Raw genomic sequence first — 22,254 nt, 5'->3', positions numbered from 1 at the left:
GTGTGCAGTAAAATCTGTTCTAGAGACTGGAAAATCAAATGGTTGACTATGAGATGGGGCAAAGTTACATGTGCAACAATGCCTCTGTGCCTTCGGGGTGTGTGTGATTATATTTTTAATCATGGCATGTGCTTTCTTTCTTTCCTTCTGCAAGACCTTTCCTGATGTGTAGTGCAGAAGGAAAGGTATTTGTGTCAGGAGCAAGCTTGTTCTTACTGTTCAGTGCCGAGTCCTATTGCCTTATTTACTGAACGGTCCTTGGACTCTGCTGTTTGTTTTGAGTTGCATAATTTCTTCTCTTCATGGGTTTTTCTCTGATCCCAGTGTTTCACTGGTATTAAGCTTGCTTTTGCAATATGAGAGGAGGATATTTTTAGTATCTCTGTCCTCCTAGTATTAATGTATTTGTAAAGCTGACAGTATCTTCTTGCTGTACCAAACTCAAAACCAAAGATTTATTTTTCAGTGTTTGTTGTTCTCAAACACTGTATGTAAACAGAGCTGTGGTTGAGTTTGGTCATTGTTGTGAGGGATCAGGATTTTTGCAGATAATCTTTTCTAGATTGTAGGTTGGGTGTCTGGAAAATTTAGAATAGTAACTTATTTCTAAGAAGTGTGGTTCAAGTGGCTGGCTTAACAGCACACAACCATTAGTAGCTAAATAAGGGGTAGGATCTTGTTTGTTTGTTTTGTTTTGTTTTGTTTTCAGGGAAGCATTCCATTTGTTTGGTTTTTGTTTTGTTTTTTAGCAAAGAAGCTATAGTATCTCTTTATCTAGTCTCCTGTCTTGCTCACCATACTTGCTGATACCTGCAGCACTGTGCCATATATGTTCTTTAATATGTAATGTGCAGTAATTCCAAAAACATGCCTATATCAGTAATAATTTAACTAGGTAATGTTTGGTGCATTACCTGCAGCACTTTCTGCTTTGCGCAGCATCTCCTGGCTCCTGCTGAGTTTCCTGTGGCCCATGTAACTTCCACTTGGGAAAGCAGAATGCCCTGGTAGGGTTGCCAGATCCCTCTGGTCACAGTCCCACCCTGCCGTACACACACATCCCTTGTTTCTGGTGCATCCCGTTTATTCCCAGTCCCAGCTCTCTCTTCTGCCTCCTCTCTCCTTCCCCATGGCTCTTCCTGTCCAGGGCAGTGGTTGAGTCACCATCCCTGGAGGTCTTCCAGAAGCATGTAGATGTAGACCTGGAGAGCATGGTTCGGTGGTGGGCTTGTCAGTGCTCGTTTAAAGGTTGGACTGGATGGTCTTAGGGTCTTTTTGAACCGGAGTGACTCTACGATTCCTGCTCACGGTAGCCAGATCTTGGTTCAACAACCCCAGTCTTCTGCCAACTGAAATCTTAATGCAAGTGTTTAAACATGTAAGGAAATGGAGAGAAGCAATACCAAGCGAATAATTTATGGCAAGAATTAGGACAAAAAGGAGATGCCTGGCAGATTTGTAAACTACAATCTACTAGTTATATTTGAATGGGGCTGTTTGGTTGTTCTCCTGCAGCCATACGCAAGGCTGTATAAACATAGTAATGGCTTGAGACTAAGATAATATGCTGTAGAATCAGATGGAAAGTTCAATCTTTCATTGCTATTACTGCTATATTATTTATAATATTCATTGCTGTGGTTTCAATTGCATTTTCACTACCTATAAACTAGTTGTTTTCTGTGAAGGAAACTCCCACTTTTTTTCCCCCCATATTGACTCTACCTCTGCTTTGCATAGACTCCAGAACTGTGCTTCAATCCAGCAAGAGTTAGTCCGTGTTGCATCAATCAAAACTTCAGTGAAATATCTTTTTCAGGACCATAACCAGCCAAGATGCCTGTCAGGGTTGATGACGTGATGCAGCTGCTGTGCCATGTTTCCCAGGAGAAGGGAATGAAAGCTGCTGTGAAACACTCCGGTCGAGGAGCACTGGTGGCAGGTGCAACGGCGTTCCTTGGGGGCTTGATGGGAGGCCCACCTGGTATCGCTGTAGGTAAGTGTGCTTTGATTTAGGAGTAAGAAGCGTGGTTAACTCCCTGAGTGAAGAAACTAGTGAGTCTATGTAGTAGGTACAAGCTGAAGTAAAAGGATGTGTAGTGGCAGGATTTCATGCAACTGAGCTGTTTCAAGATGGCATTGAGTATTTTAGCTGTTCAGAAGGGTGCTGTTAAGTAGGTGTGCATCAAAAGGCATGTGTAGGTGCTTCCTATCAGGGTGACAGTAACCTTGTTGATTTAAACTCCTTTGTTGAGAATGGAAAGTCATACACAGAGCAGAAGTTTAGGTATTGACTCCTCTGAAGGCCATGGAACGAGCTATTAGAAGTTTGTTTGCTTTAGATGGGTAGAGTGCTGGTTCCCATATGCTGAGGCGTACCAGTGTCAGTAGTGTAGCACAATCCTGAGAGCAAGCTGACAGGTTCTGAGCTTGTTATTGTGAGCTCTGCTCCGGCACTGCAGTAAGGGAGTGGAAATGAGGGGTGAGGCAGTGGCAGGAGCCTGAGAGACAGTGGTAGCAGTTGTGGTGGTTGAAGAAGAGCAGCAAAACAATGTTTTGTTTCTGTATTTTAAAGCTACCTGCTGTCCGTTTCTTGGTGAACTTTCTTTCCCCATCTGGGAAACTTTCTAAAAATTACAAAAAGGCCAGAGTCACAAAAGTCGCATGTGCGTCAGCCCTTGAATAGTCTTTGCTCTTGTGAGCACTTCCATAAATTTAAAGGGCTTATTGGTATTGGAGTAAGTGGCAGTCTCTGGGCAGCATTGTAAATTGTGTGAGTTACTGTTGAAAAGCATTGTTCTGTAAGTTTGGTAGCCCTTTGAAAGAGAATGTCAGCGTAGGGCCATGACACCGACTTTCTGTTGTTACTGGTCATAATCACATCAGCCATGTGGGATCCTTCATCTTGATGACCTGCAACTACGCTTCTTACTGGAGCGTTTCTTGGTCAGCTGGGGTGGGGTGTTGATTTGGTAGGTGAAAGGTTGAATGTGCCTGAATAACCCCACAAAGTTGATGGTCTTAATCTCTGTTAGCTACCTTCTGAGGTGTGGACTTCATGGGTGCAGTGGGAAGGTGCTATCTGGGGCTTGGCAGAAACAGAAAGCTCTGACCATTCTGGGAATCTATAGTAAGAGATTACATGTTAATGGCCACTGATAAGGCAGTTGTCAGTGCTTGTTTTTTCCATGGAGAGGGATTTAGATGATAATAGAGCATATTTTAAAAAGACAGCTGCCTAAAGGATGCTGTTTTGCTTTTGAATTATAGCTTGAAACTGTTAGCTTTGATTGCGTGGAGTTCCTTTGTGATTGTTGTTGATGTAAAAAGCTGTAAAAATCCTTTTTGGTGCTTTGAACATCATGTGTAAACCTTGTTGAAAGTAAACGTGCCCGTCCACGCAACTCTGCACAGATTTCTTATACAGGTGGGAATGCCTCTGAATAGAAATTCAGGTTTTACCATCATTTGCTAGAGGGTAACATCTCTCTCTGTTTTCTAGGAGGAGCACTTGGTGGATTGCTTGGTGCCTGGATGAATAGTGGACAGTTCAGGCCAGTCCCTCAGATATTATTGGAATTGCCTCCTACTGAGCAGCAAAAACTCTATGATGAAGCAATGGATATACTCAAGCGCTTAGACTGGACTGATGTCATTCAGCTGACTGCTCTCGTAATGGGAAATGCGAGTCTGCAGCAGAAGTTGGCAGGAGTGGTGATGAATTACCTCTCCAGAGAGCTAAGAGCAGAGATACAGTATGGAGAATAAACCTTTCCAGATCAGGTTTTTACACTGTAATGAATTCTACTCTGACAATTGTGATTCTTCAACATAGTAATTATTAGTTATAATTATTAATTATGAAGTTAGGCAAATCTAAGTATCTTTTTCATTTTTTGTTTGTTTGTGAAACTAGTCTTTTGTATTTTCCTGTTATGTAATTATGACCTGCCATGTAATTTTGAATTAATGTGCACCGGAATTCAGTTCAAAATCACTGAAGGGGGAGTTACACTTCTCAAATGGTAATGTTGCACACGGTTTTAAAAAAAAAGTCATTGTGTTTTATTTAGGAGATGTAAAGCATTTCTACAAACAGGATTACATTTCTTCTGTAATGGCCTGTAGGTATCAAAGTAGCTAAGGAATGCTGAAGAATTTTATCTTTTGAGTCCTGCAAAGGAGAGTTAATAGAAAGTACTTCTACTGTGAATTCAAAAATCTCAAGCCTTTCTTTATTTTTTTGAGGTATTCCTTTCTGTAAGAAGTGAAGCCAATATCTAAACAGACAAAGCAACAGGAAACTACTGTACACAATTAGTTGTTCCTGGTGTCCTAGAACGGGAAGGTATGGCAAGAAGACTATTAAAAGAGGGGGGAGGGAAATCTGCCATTTTTATACTATCTCTAGTATTAGCTTGTCATATTAGCATCAGTTTCCCACCTGGATCTGAACATCTGCTCCTCTGTTTTCATTAAAATATTCCTAAGAAACATCATAATGTCTCTGTTTTGCTTTAGAGTAAATGAACTCTTTAAAACTGTGCACTTAATACCTTAGCCAGTAGTTCACCATTTGTTTAAAGGCACTTGAGAAACAAGTTTGTAAATAGAAATATGTGCAGATGTACCTTTTTTTTTTTTTTTTTTAATGTTGGAACAAGTGAAACTGCTCTGATAGTTTTGTTTTTCCCCTAAAACAAAGATTTCTCTATGTGTTTCTCTGAGGTTTATCAAAGTTGAATTTTCAGTGGGGAAGCTTTTAACTCAAAAGTTGCTGTTGTATACATTTGATTAATTTACTTCTGTAGGTATATGTTGTCATTGGTAAATTCAGTTTATTTTCCTGCCTGGAGTGCAGGGCAATAATTCTTCTTCTTATCATTTGAAAACGCTTTTTCAGTGAAGTGGAAGATGGAAGCAAATGGTAAGTGGGAACTTCCTACCTTGTAGTAGTTTCATAATACAAACCTGAAATCAGTGTGGTTTTTTTTTTTCAGTTTAATTGACAGCTTACACACACTGCAATTTGCTTTTTAAGGCTTCACATGCTCTAAAATACTATTCTTATGAAGGCTGATATTTGCAATTTTGTGATTAATTCACAAATTAAGTTTGCTCTTTCTAAAATAACACCCTGCTAACGGCAGCAGATGACTGAATGATACACTAAGAGAGAGACCAGCCCTCTTGAAGTTGGCAGTTTGAACACAGACATAAGAAAATTTAACATCCAAACGTGAAGTAAGCTGTAGAAAAGATGTTGGTTTCAATGAATTTATAGTAGTAGCCACTATTTAAACAGATCACCAGCAGATTTCACTGTGGATTCAGACATCAGGATAGTGGCTTTCATTTTATATAGGTATTCATAAATTGGGTCCCAGAATTCAGGTACAGAATTAATTTGTATGGCTCATGCCAGTGTCATAGACATGAAATGGAGCTTACATTATGTGAATACCAGTCCTGCTCTGTCCAATGTTACTCTGTTTCCTGTATTCTTTCAAATGCTTTTTATTAGACACTTAGAAATGTTAAACTGTTTTTAATCACAAACTTTCAGCCTTCACTGTAGTGTATAGGGATTATGAGCTATAAGTATATGAAGAGAAACCTAGACTAAGTTGTTTGTAATTTTGTTGGGGGCCAGTCTAGCTTATGTTAAACCTTACTGCCACTGAGCTCTTGAGGAGCTTCATACTCTGTGCTACAGAGTAACATGCTCTTAGCCATTATAAATTTAATTTACACATGTTTTCAGGTGACTTGAAATAGAGTCAGAAAGAAGTGATTGAATTGTTTGTTCTCTGTATCACTATTTAATAGGTTTAATGTACATGGAACTCCTTGGAAGGTGGCAGCTACCTATTTTCAGAGGGGTAGGAATAGGTTTGCAGCAAGATTTGCAGTTTGGTCTGAAATACTTTTCACTGCTGGTAATAGAAGAAGAAAAGAATGCAGCTCAGCTGTTCATCTCAAGTGAGTTTGGATGTACAAGAAGTAGTAAATAACCACCTGTAGTTAAGGAGACCTTGATACATAGCTACTGTGGGAGAATGAACATGGGAACCCACAATATTCAGTGTTTTTATTTTAACAATTTATGGCAGTTCATGCTGTTGAATGCTGCAGAAAGATCAAACTCGTCCATATTTCTCTGACTGCAGACTAAGGCTATAGTGTCCAGGTCACCACAGTATTTGCATCTTAGCATTACTGGGGTATTTGGGCAAGTTAAAAGAACTATTCAGCACATTTGATCATCTGAGGAAAAGACCTGTGTGAAAATGTATTAATATCAATCTGTTAGTGTTCTTCGGTACGTGTCATTATTGGAAACAGCCACAGGCAGGGGATGACATCCTCTGAAATCCATTCTAGCTGTATAATGTCCATGCTAAGTGTAGGACAGAGACATCACCGAGGAAACAAGGTAAAGCAGTGCCAGCAGTTTCAGGAAGCAGCTGAGTCACTATGGGTAGATGTACATATTTATATAACAAATCCACCTGTGATGCTGGTTATTAACCTGGTTTGGTAGTAGATGTGACAGAATCATGCTAGATTTTTCACTGGCAGATGCTGCATTTTTAGGTAATTTTTCTCCTCTGGTCTTTTTTTAGTTATCTGATTTAAAAATGGAAAGCAAGCATAATTATCAAGTGTTACATTAGCAAAGAGAGGGAATTTTTATTTATATGTTTTATTTAAAAGCAATCCTGAATTCCAACATAGATTAGTCATTGAGATATGCCATCTAGTGGCAATTAGCTTAATTCTTAAATTCAGCCTATCTCTGCTGCCTCTATGGATAACACAGCTATTTTTTTCTATAAAAAATTGGGATAGTTTTATTTTTTCTATTAGTCTGTTAAATCCTTGGCTTCAGTGAATTTGCATTAGATCACAAATATCAGCCCAGCTATGACTAGAATTCAAGTACATTCCCTGATTAAGTTTTTTTCTTTTTTAGTGGTATTTATCTCATGTGACCTATGACTGCCTGAAGTTTACTGCAGCTGTGTGTCACTTTTCATTACAATGAGAAAATGCCCAATCAGCAAGAGGAGGGCAATTCTGCCCTTATGAATACTGAAGGACAAGTGGATTTTATGAGCTGAGCACCAGCCAGTTTGGAAAGAATGAGTGACCACTGGTGAGTTGACAAGCCAGGTAAAGCCACAGGCTCTGCCTGGGCCCCGCTGCCTTAGGAACAGTGCTTACTACTTACATATGGCTGGCTGGCCCATGCTTAATTGCTGTTCATGTGGGTCCTCCTCCCCTCTGGGCTTCAAAGCTGTCGTTTTGATACCTGCTATTATCATCAAGTCGGAAAGACTTAGGTTATAATCAGTATTAAGTCATTTCTTGGTGAAGTTTACCAGCCACATCTCATACTCTTTGTTAACCGGCCTCTGTTCCTGACCGCTTTTGTTTTGTGTAAGCCTAGTTTTCACAGCTCATGTTTTTGTTAAGTCAGTGCTTCATAGATTTCCATTGCAAGTCAAGTATTTTCTATGAAATCCAAATAAGTTACAAAAAATGTAGAGATACTAAAGACTGGGCAGTTTCTGAGAACCCTATGAAATTTCTGTGCTGCTGCATTGCCAAGTCAGTCATCCAACAGGAACAGCAGTATTAGAAAGCTGTGTGACGCAAAGCCTCCCTCAGCTGAATGCTGCTTTAGGAGAGGCTTCTGGTACAGCACTGCCATGCATCTGTTTGAGAGGCTTGTGCATGATTTTCTCTTTGAGCCTTATATAATTGTTCACTCAAGATTCCATAATCTTTGCCAGATTTGTTAAAAGTGTTCAGTTTGTTCCTCTAGAAAGTCACATAAAAGTCGCTGACAGTATTTGTGTTCATGCAGCAAAAGACCAAAACTCATGCTTCTTTTATAGCTAAAATCAAAATTGGTTCAAACAGACAAAAAGTTTAATAAACAGTGATGACAGGAGCAAGGTGAATGACAGGCATCAACTTTTCACATCAGAGAACTGCTTAAACAAATTTTTTTTTTTTTTTTTTAACTTCCTTTTTAACTGTGAACTGATTTGTATATTATTTGGTTAATAGTGTACACACAATGCAACCTGTTTATTACCCTACTATTACCTAATTAACAAAAAAAAATATATATATATATATATATATATATATATATATATATATCCTCCATGTCAAAGGTAGGTAAATCATTAAAACATTGGTCTATGCTACATACACTACTGAAATTTTAGTTCAGTTGGCCTTTGCTTTGCAGGCCAATCTTCTGTTAGTAACTTTAGCAGCTGACAAGCCCATTCATGATGGCAGGACGATGCTGTTGCATAGCAATGTTCTCAAAATTCCAGCTTTGCATGTACCAGTGGTGAAGAGAAACTGAACGTTGTGTTAGGTTAAGTGAGGCCCAAGAGCACTCTTGCCCTTGGCAAGCTTAAGGAGCATTTGGCTGTGAGAATTCTGTCCTTGCTAGTCACTGTCAGGGTACAGACTTTCTGGAGGGTCTTGTTCCCAACTGCATCTGAGACTTCTAAGGTCAGTCCTCTTGAATTCTCCTCTCCATGAGGAGAACTAGACCCAGACCTTCAGCTAAGGACAGGGAACAGGGTGCTAGAGTGGTGCACCATGGTGGCATTCTGTGCTGGCTGTGGCATTGGCAAATTATCATCATATAATATATATAGAATGGCTCAGGTTGGAAGGGACCTTAAAGATCATCTAGTTCCAACCCCCTGCCATAGTGTTCTGCAGGGTGTTTGCCTTGCCAGCTGAGGAGAGTGTGCTGGCTCGGAGAGTTTGTCTTTGTCACATCGGTTCTCACCTCTTCCCCTAGCATGCAAGGTAACACAAATCAGCATTATGTTGGCACTTTTTGCAGGTCATGTCCATGTTCTTCGAGGACTGCAAACCAGTGGCTGTAAAGGGCTTTGCTGGTGAAGAGCAGTCACAACCCTGAGTCTTCATGAGCTGCTGACAATAGGGGGTGCTGTGTAGCTGTCTTTGTAGGGTTTCTTTCTTTCCAGGGACAAAAACAGTATTTGGGTTTCCTCTAGGTGCAGGCTGGTTCTCTTCCCTCCCTGCCTGTGCTGCAAATGCCTTCTCACTTTGAGAAGGATTGTTTTGGAGACAAGTTTTGCTGATCAACTTCTGGCAGTTTAAAGAAGCTGATTGATCTGCTGCAGCAAGAATTCTCTGTGTGACATGGGCAGTCACTTAGCTCCCCCCAGTGACCTGCTTTTAGGTGGGATGGCAATGACAATGCCAAGTTACTGGTGGAGAGCTGTGCAAGGTGACAATTATGTCAGCATTGTGTTGTTATGATTTGATCATTTCATGCAATATTGTTTGAGATATTTCCAGTTGTGTGGTGTGTGATACTGTCCACTATAACTTGATTATATGCCACTGTACCCTGGCGGAACTGCATTCCCCTTTTATAGCTTGCACTTTATAGCTCCTGTCATATGTGTTTCAGTGCACCAGGTGAGTAGGAATTAGTGCTATCCACTCCTCCTGTTAACATTCATCTCACTTTTAGAGAGGAAAGCTTGTGGTTCAGAGGGCTTGGGTGTGCTCGGATAGCTCTTCTTTGGAAGTGAAATTCTGCTCAGTACACATAGTGTAAAAAGCTCCCAAGACTCAATGTGTTCCGATTTTTTTCACACGACAGCTATTTGATGATTGCAACCCAGTGACTAGACGGTGATGGTTAGTATGCCTTTTTCGTTTTTGGTTGTTTTATAGAAAATTAGTGTTATAAAACTAAGTAATAGATCTCATGGAAGGGAAAGGTGATTCTATTATTCAGAGTCACTAAGCAAATTGATTTTATACAGTCATACTCCCATGATGTATCTTTTCAAATAGTCTGACCAGGATTCCTTCTGTATGACATGAAGGACAAATCAAATCTTCATCTTCCAGCTTCTTCTTGATTGCCAATGATGAATTAACTTTTGGGCTAATCTTTTATCTCCCTTAAGATATCTTTTATAAACTTTTACTATTGTTTTACTGTTAGCCTTTCTGTTATCCCATTAGCCCACTGGGTTAACAGAAGGAATGGCATGTGTGATTTGTTGCCACCTCTGACATCGTCTTTATGTCAGAGTGCAGGGTTTTCTGTTAGCAAGAAGTCTGTGCTGTGGTCTTATTGAAGGGGGATCTTCTGGGCTCAGTGGAAACAGCACACCCTTCAACTTGATGAAATGGCACCCCTTCTAATCAATACAGGCTTCTTTTTTAATTGATGTTTCAGTGTTTTCACACACACCTATTTCCAGTCATACACCATTTATACCAATTTCAGTTAAAAATATGCAATTTCATGTGGAAATACACTTCCTTCCTTTTTTTCCCCAGTACTGCAGCAGCTTCAGCAGTGATAACTGGGGAGATATGGCCAGGTTCACAGGGTTTATCCTGTGAAGATGCATTGGTATGTTGGTATAACCTATTGAGCTCTGTCTACACTAGCAGTTTAGCAGCAACAACGCAACTAGGAGATGACTACTGGTAATGTAAAAGGAATGCATATTTTTCCCCCAGAGTAAACGCTCTTATGGAGAAAGCACGAGCTTCTTAGAAAGGCTGATGTTGCTTGACCAGCTGATATATAACTCAAGACTAATTGAATAGCAGACTTTGAGCAGGGTTAGAAAGCTTTAAAAAAATATAATATTTTTTTAAAAAAGAGCTTTGTATTGCAGTGAACTAAAGTTATTAGCCCCTAACTAAAACATGAAGTTTCATCTTTACCTTTCTACAGATCACAGAAATATCTATGTATTTTTCAGGCTGTGGAAAAATGGAGAGAAGCAATAAGAAAATGGAGAAGAAAATGGAAAGAAGCAATACCAAGTGAGTAATTTATGGCAAGAATTAGGACAAAGAGGCCTGGCAGATCTGTAAACTACAATCTACTAGTTATATTTGAATGAGGCTGTTTGGTTGTTCTCCTGAAGCCATATGCAAGGCTGTATAAACATGGTAATGGCTTGAGACTAAGATAATATGCTGTAGAATCAGATGGAAACTTCATTCTTTCATTGCTATTATTTGTTCCTCCCTGTTCAGTCTTCTGGATTCATCCTCCAGTCTGTACTGTGGTTTCAATTGCATTTTCACTACCTATGACCAGCAGAAGTTGGCAGGAGTGGTGATGAATTACCTCTCCAGAGAGCTAAGAGCAGAGATACAGTATGGAGAATAAACCTTTCCAGATCAGGTTTTTACACTGTAATGAATTCTACTCTGACAATTGTGATTCTTCAACATAGTAATTATTAGTTATAATTATTAATTATGAAGTTAGGCAAATCTAAGTATCTTTTTCATTTTTTTTTTCTTTTTTGTGTGTGTGTGTGAAACTAGTCTTTTGTATTTTCCTGTTATGTAATTATGACCTGCCATGTAATTTTGAATTACTGTGCACTGGGATTGATTTCAAAATCATTGAAGGGGGCATTACACTTCTCTTGAGGTAATGTAGCACTAGGTAAAATTCATTTAAAAAACAAAGAAACAAACGCAAATTTCATTTCAAATGTTGTTATATGTTATTTAGAAATTGTAATGCTCTTTATGGAAATGGTTTAAATTTCTTCTGTGAATGGCCCTTAAGTAGCTAAGGCATGTTGAAGAATCTTATCTTTTGAGTTATCTTTTATTTATCTTTTGAGTACAAAGGAGTTATGAGAAAGTACTTCTACTCTGAATTCAAAAACCTCAGGCCTTTCTTTATTCTTTGAAATATTTTTTTGAGTATTCCTTTCTGTAAGAAATGAAGCCAATACCTAAAGGAACTTAAAGGAACAGGAAATGGAACTGTACAAAATTAGTTGTTTCTGGTGTCCTAGGGAAGACATAGCAAGACTGTTTAAAGGGGGAGGGGGAAGGGAAGGAGAGAAAGCAAATCATAGAATCATTAAGGTTGGAAAAGACCTTCAAGATCATCTGGTCCAACCATCTCCCTGCCACCAATATCACTCACTAAACCATGTTCCTTATCACCACATCCAACCTTTCCTTAAACACCCCCAGGGACGGTGACACCACCAACTCCCTGGACAACCTATTCCAATGTCTGACCGCTCCTTCTGCTATAAAGTGTCTTCTATTTTCCAACCTCAACCTCTGCTGGTGCAGCTTGAGGCCATTCCCTCTACTCCTATTGCAAGTTACCTATGAGAAAAAGTCAACCCCCAGCTCCCTACAACTTCCTTTCAGGCGGTTGTAGAGAGCAATGAGGTCTTTCCTGAGCCTCCTCCAGACTAAGCAACCCCAGTTCCCTCAGCTGCTCCTCACAGGACTTGTGTTCCAGATCCTTCACCAGCTTTGTAGCCCTTCTCTGGACATGTTCCAGGACCTCGATGTCCTTCTTGCAGTGAGGGGCCCAAAACTGAACACAGAACCCGAGGTGCAGCCTCACCAGAGCAGAGTACACGGGGCTGATCACCCTTCAGGTCCTACTGGTTAACTTATTCCTGATACAAGCCAGGATGCTGGTGGCTTTCTTGGCCACCTTGTGCAGCCTTGAGAGGCTCCTGTGGCCCTGCAGCGCTCTCTTAGGACCTTCTGGAAGACTGGCAGGGCCTTGCAGTGTCCTCTAGTACCCCCTGAAGGCCTTGCAGGCCTCCCCAGCGCTTTCTGCAGTCCTATTCAGTGCCCTGTGCTGTGCCCCAGTGCCCCCTGCAGGCCTCCCAGCACTCCCAGTGCACTCTAGCATCTGCTACCAGTTTCCCAGTGTGGCCTGGAGGCCTGCCAGTGCACGCCGCTGCATCCTGGCTGCCCTTGGAGCCTCCTATTGCACCCTTGGGGGCTCCCGGAGCCCCTTGCTGTAGTCTACTGGAGGCCTCGAAGGGCTCTCTAGGGCACCCTGGAGGCCTCCCAAGGCACCGCAGGTTGCTCTAACGCCAGCTAGAGGCCTTGCAAGGCTCTTTCCAGCGTCCTCTAAGATGCCCTGAAGGCCTTCCAATGCTCACTACGTGCCTCCCATCAATCTCCAGTCCACCCTAGAGACCGTCTGTGTCTTGCAGGAGTACACAGTGCACTCTAGTTCCCCCCAAAAGCCTCTCAGTGGCCCCTAGTGTCCTCTAGGGTGCCCTAGAGGCCCCCCCGTACAGCATTCAGGCCTCTGATGGCCCCCAGTGTGCTCTAGTGTCCCCTGCAGGCCTCCCAGGGCTTCCAAGTGCCCTCTATCACATCCAACTTCTTCTCAGCCCACACCCAGTTTCCTCTAGGATACTCTTAGAGGCCACCCAGTTCTCCCCAGTGCACTCTAGAGAGCACTAGAAGCCTCCCAGTGCACCCTACATTCTTCCAGGGCCTCCCAGTAGAGTCTGGCACACCCTGAAATCCTCCCAGTGGCCCTAGGTGTGCTCTAATGCCCACTGGAGATCTCTCAGGGCTCTCTAGTGTGCTCTAGGAAACATGCAAGGCTACCCAGGGTCCCCCAGAGAGCTCCCGTACAAGCTAGAGGCCTCACAGGGCTCCCTGCTGTCCTCCATATGAAATAAATGCCTCCCAGTTCACACTGGAGGCCTCCAGTGGCCCTCTGCTCCACTCCAGATCCTCCACAGGTCTACCAGGGCCACCCAGTGCACTCCAGCTCCCCCTGACTATCTTCCAGTGACCCCTAGTGCACTCTAGAATGCTCTAGAGGCTTCCCAGTGTACCCTTGAGGCCTCCTGTGGCCCTCTAGTGCTCTCTAGAACCTTCTGGAGGCCTAAAGAGTCTCCTTACCCTAATTATGGCTCTAACCCAACAATAGCCCCACTTAAGTCTCACACGAAATAGTGCTCAGAACGGAAGCCTTTTGGTAGACCTCCACTTCCTTTGTCAGTTCTTACACAACCCCCCTCACAACAGCACTCTGCACTTTCTCTCTTTCTGACCCTAACCCTTACCATAATTATGACCCTAATCGAATCTGTTTCTGCTGGTTTCCATAAAAGGGGATTGCTTGCTTTTTCACAGCTATTCTCTCCAGGAATCTGTATATAAAAATATTTGTTCTATAACCACATTGAACAGTCTTGCATTGCCTGGCAGACATTTGTGTGCTGGAGGCTTTCTTCAGTTTCTGAAGTTTAACTCTATAGGAGCTTGTGCAGCTGCTGAGTCTAATCCTTCCTTCAGTCTTTTTTGTCCCCAGCCCAGGCCCTGTGGGACTTGGACTGTTGTCAGTGGCTGTAGCACATCCCACTTGAGTAAAGGTCAAAGATTAGCTTTCACATCGTACCACTAATGATAACCAGCAATGAGGATAATAAGGAGCTCTCTTGTAGTGTTTTACGTCTTCAAAGTGCTCTAGTGATACTAATTAATCTGCCAAGTAGCCTTATGACAAAGGTATTTTTCTGTGTGTAATTTAACTGCACTATATTGTTATGCAATAAAACAAAACAGGATGGTGTCTTCAGATTGGATTCAGAAATCAATTAAGCAGCTATTCTTTGCTTATATCCTTGACACCCCAACAACTGAGTCAACCTCAAAGCTGTCCTATTTCTTTTGGTTAGTTTTGGCACAACTTGGGGAACCTCAAATATTCATGCAAAGCAGCACAATGCCAAGTGTTTAACAAAGTAGCTCCAGTTATTTGCAGTAGCTCATTTCCATTGATGCACACCCATCTCTTAACACTGTCTGGCAGATGTGGTCCCAGTGCCACTGGAACCTAAGTTAAACCTGGGCACTCTGCTATGCTTAATTGAAGAGCTCCATTTTGTGTGCTAATGGTGCTTTGTTATACTTAAAAGTATTGTGTGTGTATTGGTCACAACAGAAACCAAGGTCACGCTGTGTGCTGGTGCTGTGCTGACCTGTCAAGTAAGAGTGCACAAGCTCTATTTTAACTGCAGGATTTCAGTGCCTTTCTGCACAGATAAATCATCTGCTCCAAGTACTCCAGTGTCTGCTACCTTCTGTCTGCGTCTACTGCTAGCATGAACTTGAGTGACTGATCAGTAGAATGGTCAGTAGAATAAATATTCATCGAAGAAAGATAACCTTGATTATATAGTCATAATGCTGATCTCTGAAAGACCTATTTCCACTCAGGAAAGAGCTTGAGGTCACTGTGGACAGATTTGTGAAAATAAAAGCTTAGTGCTCAGCAGCAGATCAGAAGGCAAATAGAAAGGCCAGATGAGACAAAAGGCAGTAAACATTGTTATGTCACTGAATAAACCCAGGTTGCAACCACATTTTGAGCACTCTGTACAGTCTGCTTGACTGTCTCTGATTAGTCCTTCTTGAGACAAAAAGAACATTACAGAGCTAGAAGAGATTCAGAGAAGAATAATGTGGTGTGGAAGTGCATCTGAGTAAAGAGATTTTGAACAGTCTGAAACTGTTTAACCTGGAAAAGACACTAATGCAGGGAGCTTTAGTAAAGGCTATGAACAGTACAGAGAAGAACAAGAAGAAAAATAACATTGCATAGAAGTCAGGGTGTACCTATTGAAATGATTGAGGTAAAAGGAAGTGTTTTTTCACACAGTGGAAAAGTGAATTGTGGAACTAATTGACACAGGATGTCTAGATGCCTAATCGCTTTTTGAACACATTTTTCTTTTGGCAGATTAATGGTAGAGGGGGCCAGCAAGGACTATTAAACACACAAGTCCAGGATCAAACACTGGCTTAAGAAGCTTTCAACCACTGGTTGTCAAGAGACTAAAAGAGCGGAAGTATCACTCTGTGGTTGCTTGCTACATGCTTTCCCTAAGGATTTTCAGGTAGGTGAGCAGCGGCTCTGGTTCATGAAGACTACTTAGATATGTTATCCCAAACACATGCTAGCACACAATTTCTGTAGTGTTGTGGCAACATATACGCTACTGCAAGTAAAATATGACGTGCTGCCAAAGAAATCACATTCTGAAAACAGTGCAGCACACTTAATATTGTTTAAAATGTTTTTCCTGTAACAGGGGAAGACCCGCCCATTTGCCTTTGTGCTTGTTATTCCTTCTCAGGAGTGGAGCCTTCCTCCCTGAAAACTTACCAGTGTATAAAAAAGCAATTAGGAAAACCTAACCTTTCTTAGTCAGTTGCAGTCAGATACTTCATCTTCTCAAAACTGCATTATCAGCTTAAAGATTAAAACAAATGCCTTTATTGTTTTCACCAACAAGAAAATGCCTCTGTGCCACCAGAATCAAAGTCATTAGACAGTATTTTTAAAGAAGAAAAGCTCCTCTGATTCATACCCAAATTCAGTGGAAGTTATGTTAAAATACTGTCAGGCTGTTGCTTTGTTTTGCAGAAGGGAAAGTTGTTTTAGAGAGAGACATTACATATGGGCCATATGCTGACTGAACAGTTCTTCACACTTCTTTTTGAATGTTAAACTGTTCTCACAGAACTAATTTAAAGTGTATATAAAAAAGCTCCCTCTCTTTACCTGTTTTGCTATTCTTCCAGGAACTGCATCAAACTCCACTCACAGATATAGCTGAATGCGCCTCACATAAATGTAAGTGACATATTCTACCAGACACCCTACTTCCTAAAGCACAGTGTATTTTCCACATTCCAGCATACATTCCAGGGGCCATATAGCTGTGTGAGTTTGTCTCCAGGAAAGTTCAGCCTCCAAAACACAAGAGACAAATTCTGCTGGAGGAGTGGGTGGGAGAGGACAGGCAAGGAGGAGAAAGTTCAAGTGCTCCTGGGTGTGAGGTGGAACAGTACTGGAGGTAGATCAGTCTGTTTTGGTGAAAACAGCTGTTATTACCACATCTGGTTCTTTAACTGCCTGTGGAAGTGTGTCTTGTGGGAGCTGCATGGCTCATGCTTAGATTAATGACTTGCTCCTCTGCTTGATTCCAATACAGGACTCTTCCCCCATCTCCCAAGTGGAAGAGGAGCTGCAGTCTTTAACGGTCTCCCTGCATGATTCGTGAATTTCCCAGATGATTCTCCTGAGTGGTGAGGACACTGAAATGGGGGAAGCTGTGTAGAGGATTAACTCTATTTTACCAGAATCTGTCTCTAACTTGCAATGTGTAAAATGACAAATATGTCTTTTAGAATTCCTTCTGTAATATGGTCATGTGCAGGACTTTGGTTATTGCATGTCCCTGAGGAGAGAAAGAGAATGTCAGCCTAAAATGTTGAATGCTTTGTTAGTGATTGCCAGCATGCTTGCAAAGTTGAAGCTCATGTAAGGGGTGAGCTTGAGAAACAGAGGCATGACATGAGGGACCGTCCTTGCTCTGGCAGCTACACTAGCTGCATCACAGATCCCATTTTTATGAGGTAACATGTGCCTAGGGAGTATGCTTCAAATCTGAATAATCCTGCTGTGGTCACATATAGCAAGTCTGTAACTCAGTAGCTCTGCCATGTACCAAAATATCTAATGTTAGGAAGTGCCATTTCAGAAATCTTGGTCTCATTTCTCAATGCTCTGTGCTAGAAAACAAACTCCATGGGTGTGTGTAGTCCTGCAGTGCCTCTACAATAGGAGGCTCTGGGGGCTGGGCTTGTGCTGGAAGATTTTCCATCTCTTTGTGCCTCCTGCTTCATTCCAAGGGAGTGAGACAGAAATGAGCCAGTGGAACTGTACAGCCGGGGGCAAGTAATGAGCAGATATAGAAGCTCTGTGATTCCATGGGGGTATCTGAAAAATCCAGGGCTAGTTTTAACTAGCATTTCTAGTGGCCAATTTGAACCAATTTTATTCCACCATGGTGCAGAGACATGGTGCATGGTACAATAGTAGGAAAATCCATGCTGTACATCTACTGATGGTGTTTTTCTATCACACCTCTAACTGCTGTATCATAGGAACACCCATGGTACTGCTGAAACCTTGAAACAGCAAGGCACAAGTCTCTATTTGTCATCCTCTGTTCATTAACACCATAGCTCTTTCCCAGTTGGGTTTTGGAGAACCTCTCATCATTAAGACTGCTTCTGTGAGAACAGATGGCTGCACTGTGTGACATCCCAAGTGTCTGTTGGGACCTAGCACAGATATATGGGTTTGCTCAGCCTGTTGGCCTGCACATCTTGTATTTACCTGGTACTAGGAGAAAGAACAAACATGGAAGCAGCCTGAAACCCTGCAGACCAAGCCCTCCCATGGCCATAGGACCAGTGCTATTGACACTGGCCCATCTCTGTTTAGGTTTGGGGGTGAATGTGTCCACCCTTTGAGAACCACAGCCGAAAGCTCTGCTGCAGAGGCCCTTGCAGAGTTAATGCATAGCTCCACTGCTCCCTCAGCTCCACTGTTGTGATTAAATAACATCAGCTGTGCTAGGAGTGTGGCAGGGAGAGCAGGTGGATCCTGCCAAGCCAGCGAAAAACAGCATTTCCTCTGAGAAGAAACACACCTGCAAGTGGTATGGAGCTTCCTCCCACTGCAGCAGAGGTGATGGGGCAGCGGTGGCTCAGGAGCTCTGCTGTCATGCCTCTGGTGACATTGCGTGTCAGGCTGCTACTGAGGCTGGGCAAGTGTGCTTGTCCCCAGTCCTGCAGGGGAGCTGAGGGGAGCACAGAGGCATGCAAAATCCTGAAGGAATGTACAAAATACCTGCTGGCTAAGAAAGCTGTGCACAGTAAAATCTTGCTGGACTGCCTGGCCTTTAGAGGCTGTTCTGTAAACAAGGTTGCTTGAGCCTATTTTTTGGAAGGAGCTAGAAACTCTGGTTTATCTGAAACTTGCTGCTGAGTAAACATTCTTGAAGACAGACTGATGGAAATGAATTAGTTGCAACTCGGGTGCAGTGACCTTGGTGGTGGTTGTTCTGGTCTGTGGTTTTGGTTTGCCGTCTTGCAGTATGTTATCTGAGCCATCCAGGCTGTCAGGTCAATTAGCGGGTGCTGCTCTAAGTGCTGCTTTCCTGCCCTAAAAAGCCAGGCACCGGGCTTGCCCCGTGGCTCTGGTAAGGCTCGAGGCAGCGTGTCATGTGTGGGGAGAGGTGCTGCTGCAGCAGGTTGCTGAGGGGGCCGCCACCACACGCTCGCCCCGGCTGTGGCAGGGAGGCAGTTACATGAGGGCTGCCTCCTCATGGGTGAGCTCCATCGGCGAGCTTTGACAGGAGTGGGAACAAGCCTGCTGAGAGGCCTCGGTGCCACCATTATTTTTCCCTCTGGCATCTCTGGAAGAGCCTTGAGACGTGAAACCACTATGGTGTCTGTTTTTCCCTTATATGTAACTCTCCCGATAAAGGCCGCATGTGACCTTTTCTTTCTTGTTGTTCTCTGTTAGAGGAAAAGAAGCCTGCCTGGCCTTGGGTTAATGCTTTTCCTTGCTCAAATCCTGTTTTTCTAAAGTTCTCACTGAAACACTCACATTGTTTTTAGGACAAAAATATAAAGCCCAAATATGCACTGGCGACATACAAACAAGGCGTTTCCTTGAAGCGATGAGAGGCTGCGCGACACTGCCAGCGAGCCCTAGGCCGGTGCCAGGGCTTCATTGCTGGGCAGTGGCTGCTCTACCAGGCACATTCCTCCCTCCCCTCAGGAGAAGCACTGTGTGAGAGCCCTCTTAAAGCAGAACCTCTCGTATTTAGCTCCCCTCCTTCCTGTAATAACAAATGGGGGAGATTGTGTAATTTGCCGCTGGCTGCCAACGTCTCTCTCAGAGGTTTACAGAAAACTTGCTCATGGTTTATTGTCATTGCTGGGCCTGACTGGAAATGAAGTCAAATGCCAGCTTCAAAGCGAGCTGCTTGGTGTTACTCTGTTTGATACTTTTTCCCTGCATGCCTCTTCTCCCTGGGTTGCTGTCTTGAGGTCACAGCACTGATGGTTGTTTCTCTTTTGAGGTTTCATGAACAACTGCAAGGGCAGGAAAGGCTCTTTCTCATACATGCATGCCACATAGTGCTTTCTGTTGTGTGTGACACTGAGCATAAACCAGGCCTGGCTGTTGGTTGTGCCCTCAGTGCATGGCTTCACAGGAGCTGAGCTCTCCTCCCCAGATGGTCAGGAGAGCACCTCCAGTGCTCAGGTCATGGTCGGTTGGCCATGAGTCTTTTTGGAGCTGTTTTGCGATACTGTGTCCACCATGGAAGTGACAGTAAACGTAGGTTAATGTCCTCTTTCTACTAACACCTTTCTTAAAAGTCCAAGGCTTGGAGCAGAAAGAGTCAGAAACAGAAGCCTCTGTTTTTAGTTTGTTTTTAGTTTGTGTCACTTTAAGGCTCTGCTGTGGTTGGGGCCATCTGTGTTTGTCAGTTCCTTCTGTTAACCAAAAATCCCAAGCTGAGGAAAACGAAAACCTGCCTTGCAGTTGTAGTGGGATGGAATTGGCCATGGGCTGTGGCAGAGCCAGACAGAATTCCTGCCTGGATAAAAACTGACTATTTGAGTAACTTGCAGCAAGAATTTGACTGCGAAGCTGGCTCGCTTCGTCGCGCTGCCTGCAGATGTTTGTAGGCTGTGCTGAGTCAGCACCGTGCTCTGGGGTTTGTGGTGTTCCTTGGCTGTGCCTCAGGGGAGGCTGAGCACAATTTCTCACTAAAGTTCTTTGATCCTTTCTTTTTGGTTTATTCACAGTTCAAATCTCCCCGTTACCTTTCATTCTGCTTTTGTGACCAGCTGCTGCAGTAGTGTCTCTTCCTCCTTCCCATGGATTTTGGAGAGCTGATGTGGATTTCATCATGGCATAGCCATAATTCTGTTTTTCTGTCACTTTCCTGAAAAATCCCCAGCAGTTTCAGCAGGTCTGATGTTAACATTTGAGTTTTGTTCTCCTTGTTCAGTGCACCAATGTACTTCCTGTTCCTGACAGCTATGGGGACTGTCCTCTGCCTCGTGTGCCCAGCTGAAAAGCAATCATTTTGTTGAGGGCCAAACATCTCTTGCATTTTTCTTAAAGTGACTGGGTTCCAGGCTGACTCGAGGAACAGAAAGACCAGCTTTCAGCCAGTCTCATTTCCTGAACTAGGTTACCCCAGTGTCAGGCAAGTGCCCAGGTTGGTGCACGGTGGGGATGGCTGTGCAGTGCTGAGCTATATGGGTTTTGACACCTTCAGACAGTAGTCTGAACAAGGAAATTCTTCTTGTAGCTGATCCCCACACATCACATTTAGGAGTCTTTTAGGAAGATGTGACTCCACAAATCTCCCACCTGTATGTGTTTTTTTTGAACTGAGCATTCAGGGTGCCGGTCTCCTTCCTGCTGGGTTTGCAGACTTTAATGAATTCTTGAATTCCTGCTAACAGATTTATTTAGCTAAAAAATAAAAAATTAAAAAAAAAAAAAGGAAGGAAAAAAAAAAAAGGAAATGCCCCATTAATGCACTGGAGATAGAATCAGGCTGGAAAACTTCAAGACGGACTGCTGTAATAGCACAGCCCATGATGTAAAACCCATGTGTTCAGCAGGCCAGATGCCAGGAGTCCCAGGCTCTAATCCCAGTGCTGAGCTCCCAAGCTTGGGTAATAAAATTAAAGAGAAAGAAAAAGAGGTCTTGTTTAAATTTCCTCATGTTTTCCTCAGCAGGCTCCTTTTACCACATGCATTATGAATTTAATAGTTGCTAGGTTTCTTAGGTCTTCTGCGTGAAGTGTTTTCCAAAATCTGCAGCAGCCCCAGCCTTTCTGGGTCTCCCTGCTCTCAATTCAGTACAGTGAGGGCTTGCAGCAGCTGTGTGATACCCAAAAGCTCTGTCTGCATGACTGCGTAGCTGAGAATAGCACTGACCGACAGCCTAGCAGTAATGGAAAACTTTGTGGGAAAGAATTTTAAGGTACAGGAAGCCAGCATGTCTGTCAGAAGCCTATGGAAGTGCAGACGCTAATTTGCACCTCAGGTCCAAAACACGACATTCAGACTGATACTCAAAATAGCATCATGTGTCATGCTTGTCACCCTTATTCTCAAGGGTGTCACAGCTCTTCTACCTTTGATCATTCTGCATACCTTCCTTCTGTAAGGAATGGGGAAGTAAGTTGGTGGAAGGTCTGTGCATTTTGGGAAATTACATGAACTATACCATGCACACAAAAAAAAAGTATCTGGGTTTCTTTTTTTTTTTTTTTTTTTTTTTTTTTTGCCACTGTGATTACAGAAAGATCTTGCTCTACAAGAAGGCATTTGTAAGAAATGTGACTGTCCTTCATTAGTGGGTAAAAACAGTTCATAGGTCTCTTGGGGCCCGATAGTAGTAAGACCTTTGGACATACAAGATAAACTGATTTCTGAAAGCACTAAGGAGTAGATTCAGAACTGGAATATATTTCTGGAGCCAATTAGTAGGAAGAAACTTGAGAGTTTTG

General features: G+C 42.7%; 2 protein-coding genes and 2 long non-coding RNA genes across 4 annotated transcripts in view; all 4 read left to right on the top strand.

Annotated features, from left to right (window-relative positions):
* LOC311443190 (uncharacterized protein F13E9.13, mitochondrial-like) overlaps nt 1-1,953 on the top strand; it is a 49,962-nt gene extending 48,009 nt beyond the window's left edge. The window contains exon 7 of the mRNA XM_084533169.1: nt 1,820-1,953. Within this exon, the coding sequence (XP_084389295.1) occupies nt 1,820-1,827 (8 nt within the window). The 3' untranslated portion in view covers nt 1,828-1,953. The remainder of the gene's footprint in view (nt 1-1,819) is intronic.
* On the top strand, nt 1,837-4,502 carry LOC311443191 (protein C19orf12 homolog; the record flags this gene model as incomplete). Its single annotated transcript, XM_084533171.1, has 2 exons — nt 1,837-1,996; nt 3,503-4,502. The coding sequence occupies 2 exons, from the start codon at nt 1,837-1,839 to the stop codon at nt 3,766-3,768; spliced, it is 426 nt and encodes a 141-aa protein (XP_084389297.1). The 3' UTR covers nt 3,769-4,502.
* A 2,276-nt stretch (nt 4,503-6,778) lies between these two features.
* On the top strand, nt 6,779-12,646 carry LOC311443187. Its single transcript, XR_014697115.1, has 2 exons — nt 6,779-7,159; nt 10,803-12,646. It is a non-coding gene; the product is annotated as an uncharacterized lncRNA (long non-coding RNA).
* A 2,039-nt stretch (nt 12,647-14,685) lies between these two features.
* Nucleotides 14,686-21,981, top strand: LOC311443184. Its single transcript, XR_014697112.1, has 3 exons — nt 14,686-15,749; nt 16,438-16,489; nt 16,851-21,981. It is a non-coding gene; the product is annotated as an uncharacterized lncRNA (long non-coding RNA).
* The last annotated feature ends 273 nt before the right edge of the window (nt 21,982-22,254 follow it).

The sequence above is a fragment of the Aythya ferina genome (assembly GCF_964211825.1).
Source record: "Aythya ferina genome assembly, chromosome: 12".
NCBI classification, from domain to species: domain Eukaryota; kingdom Metazoa; phylum Chordata; class Aves; order Anseriformes; family Anatidae; genus Aythya; species Aythya ferina.
This window is presented reverse-complemented; position numbering and strand designations above follow the sequence as displayed.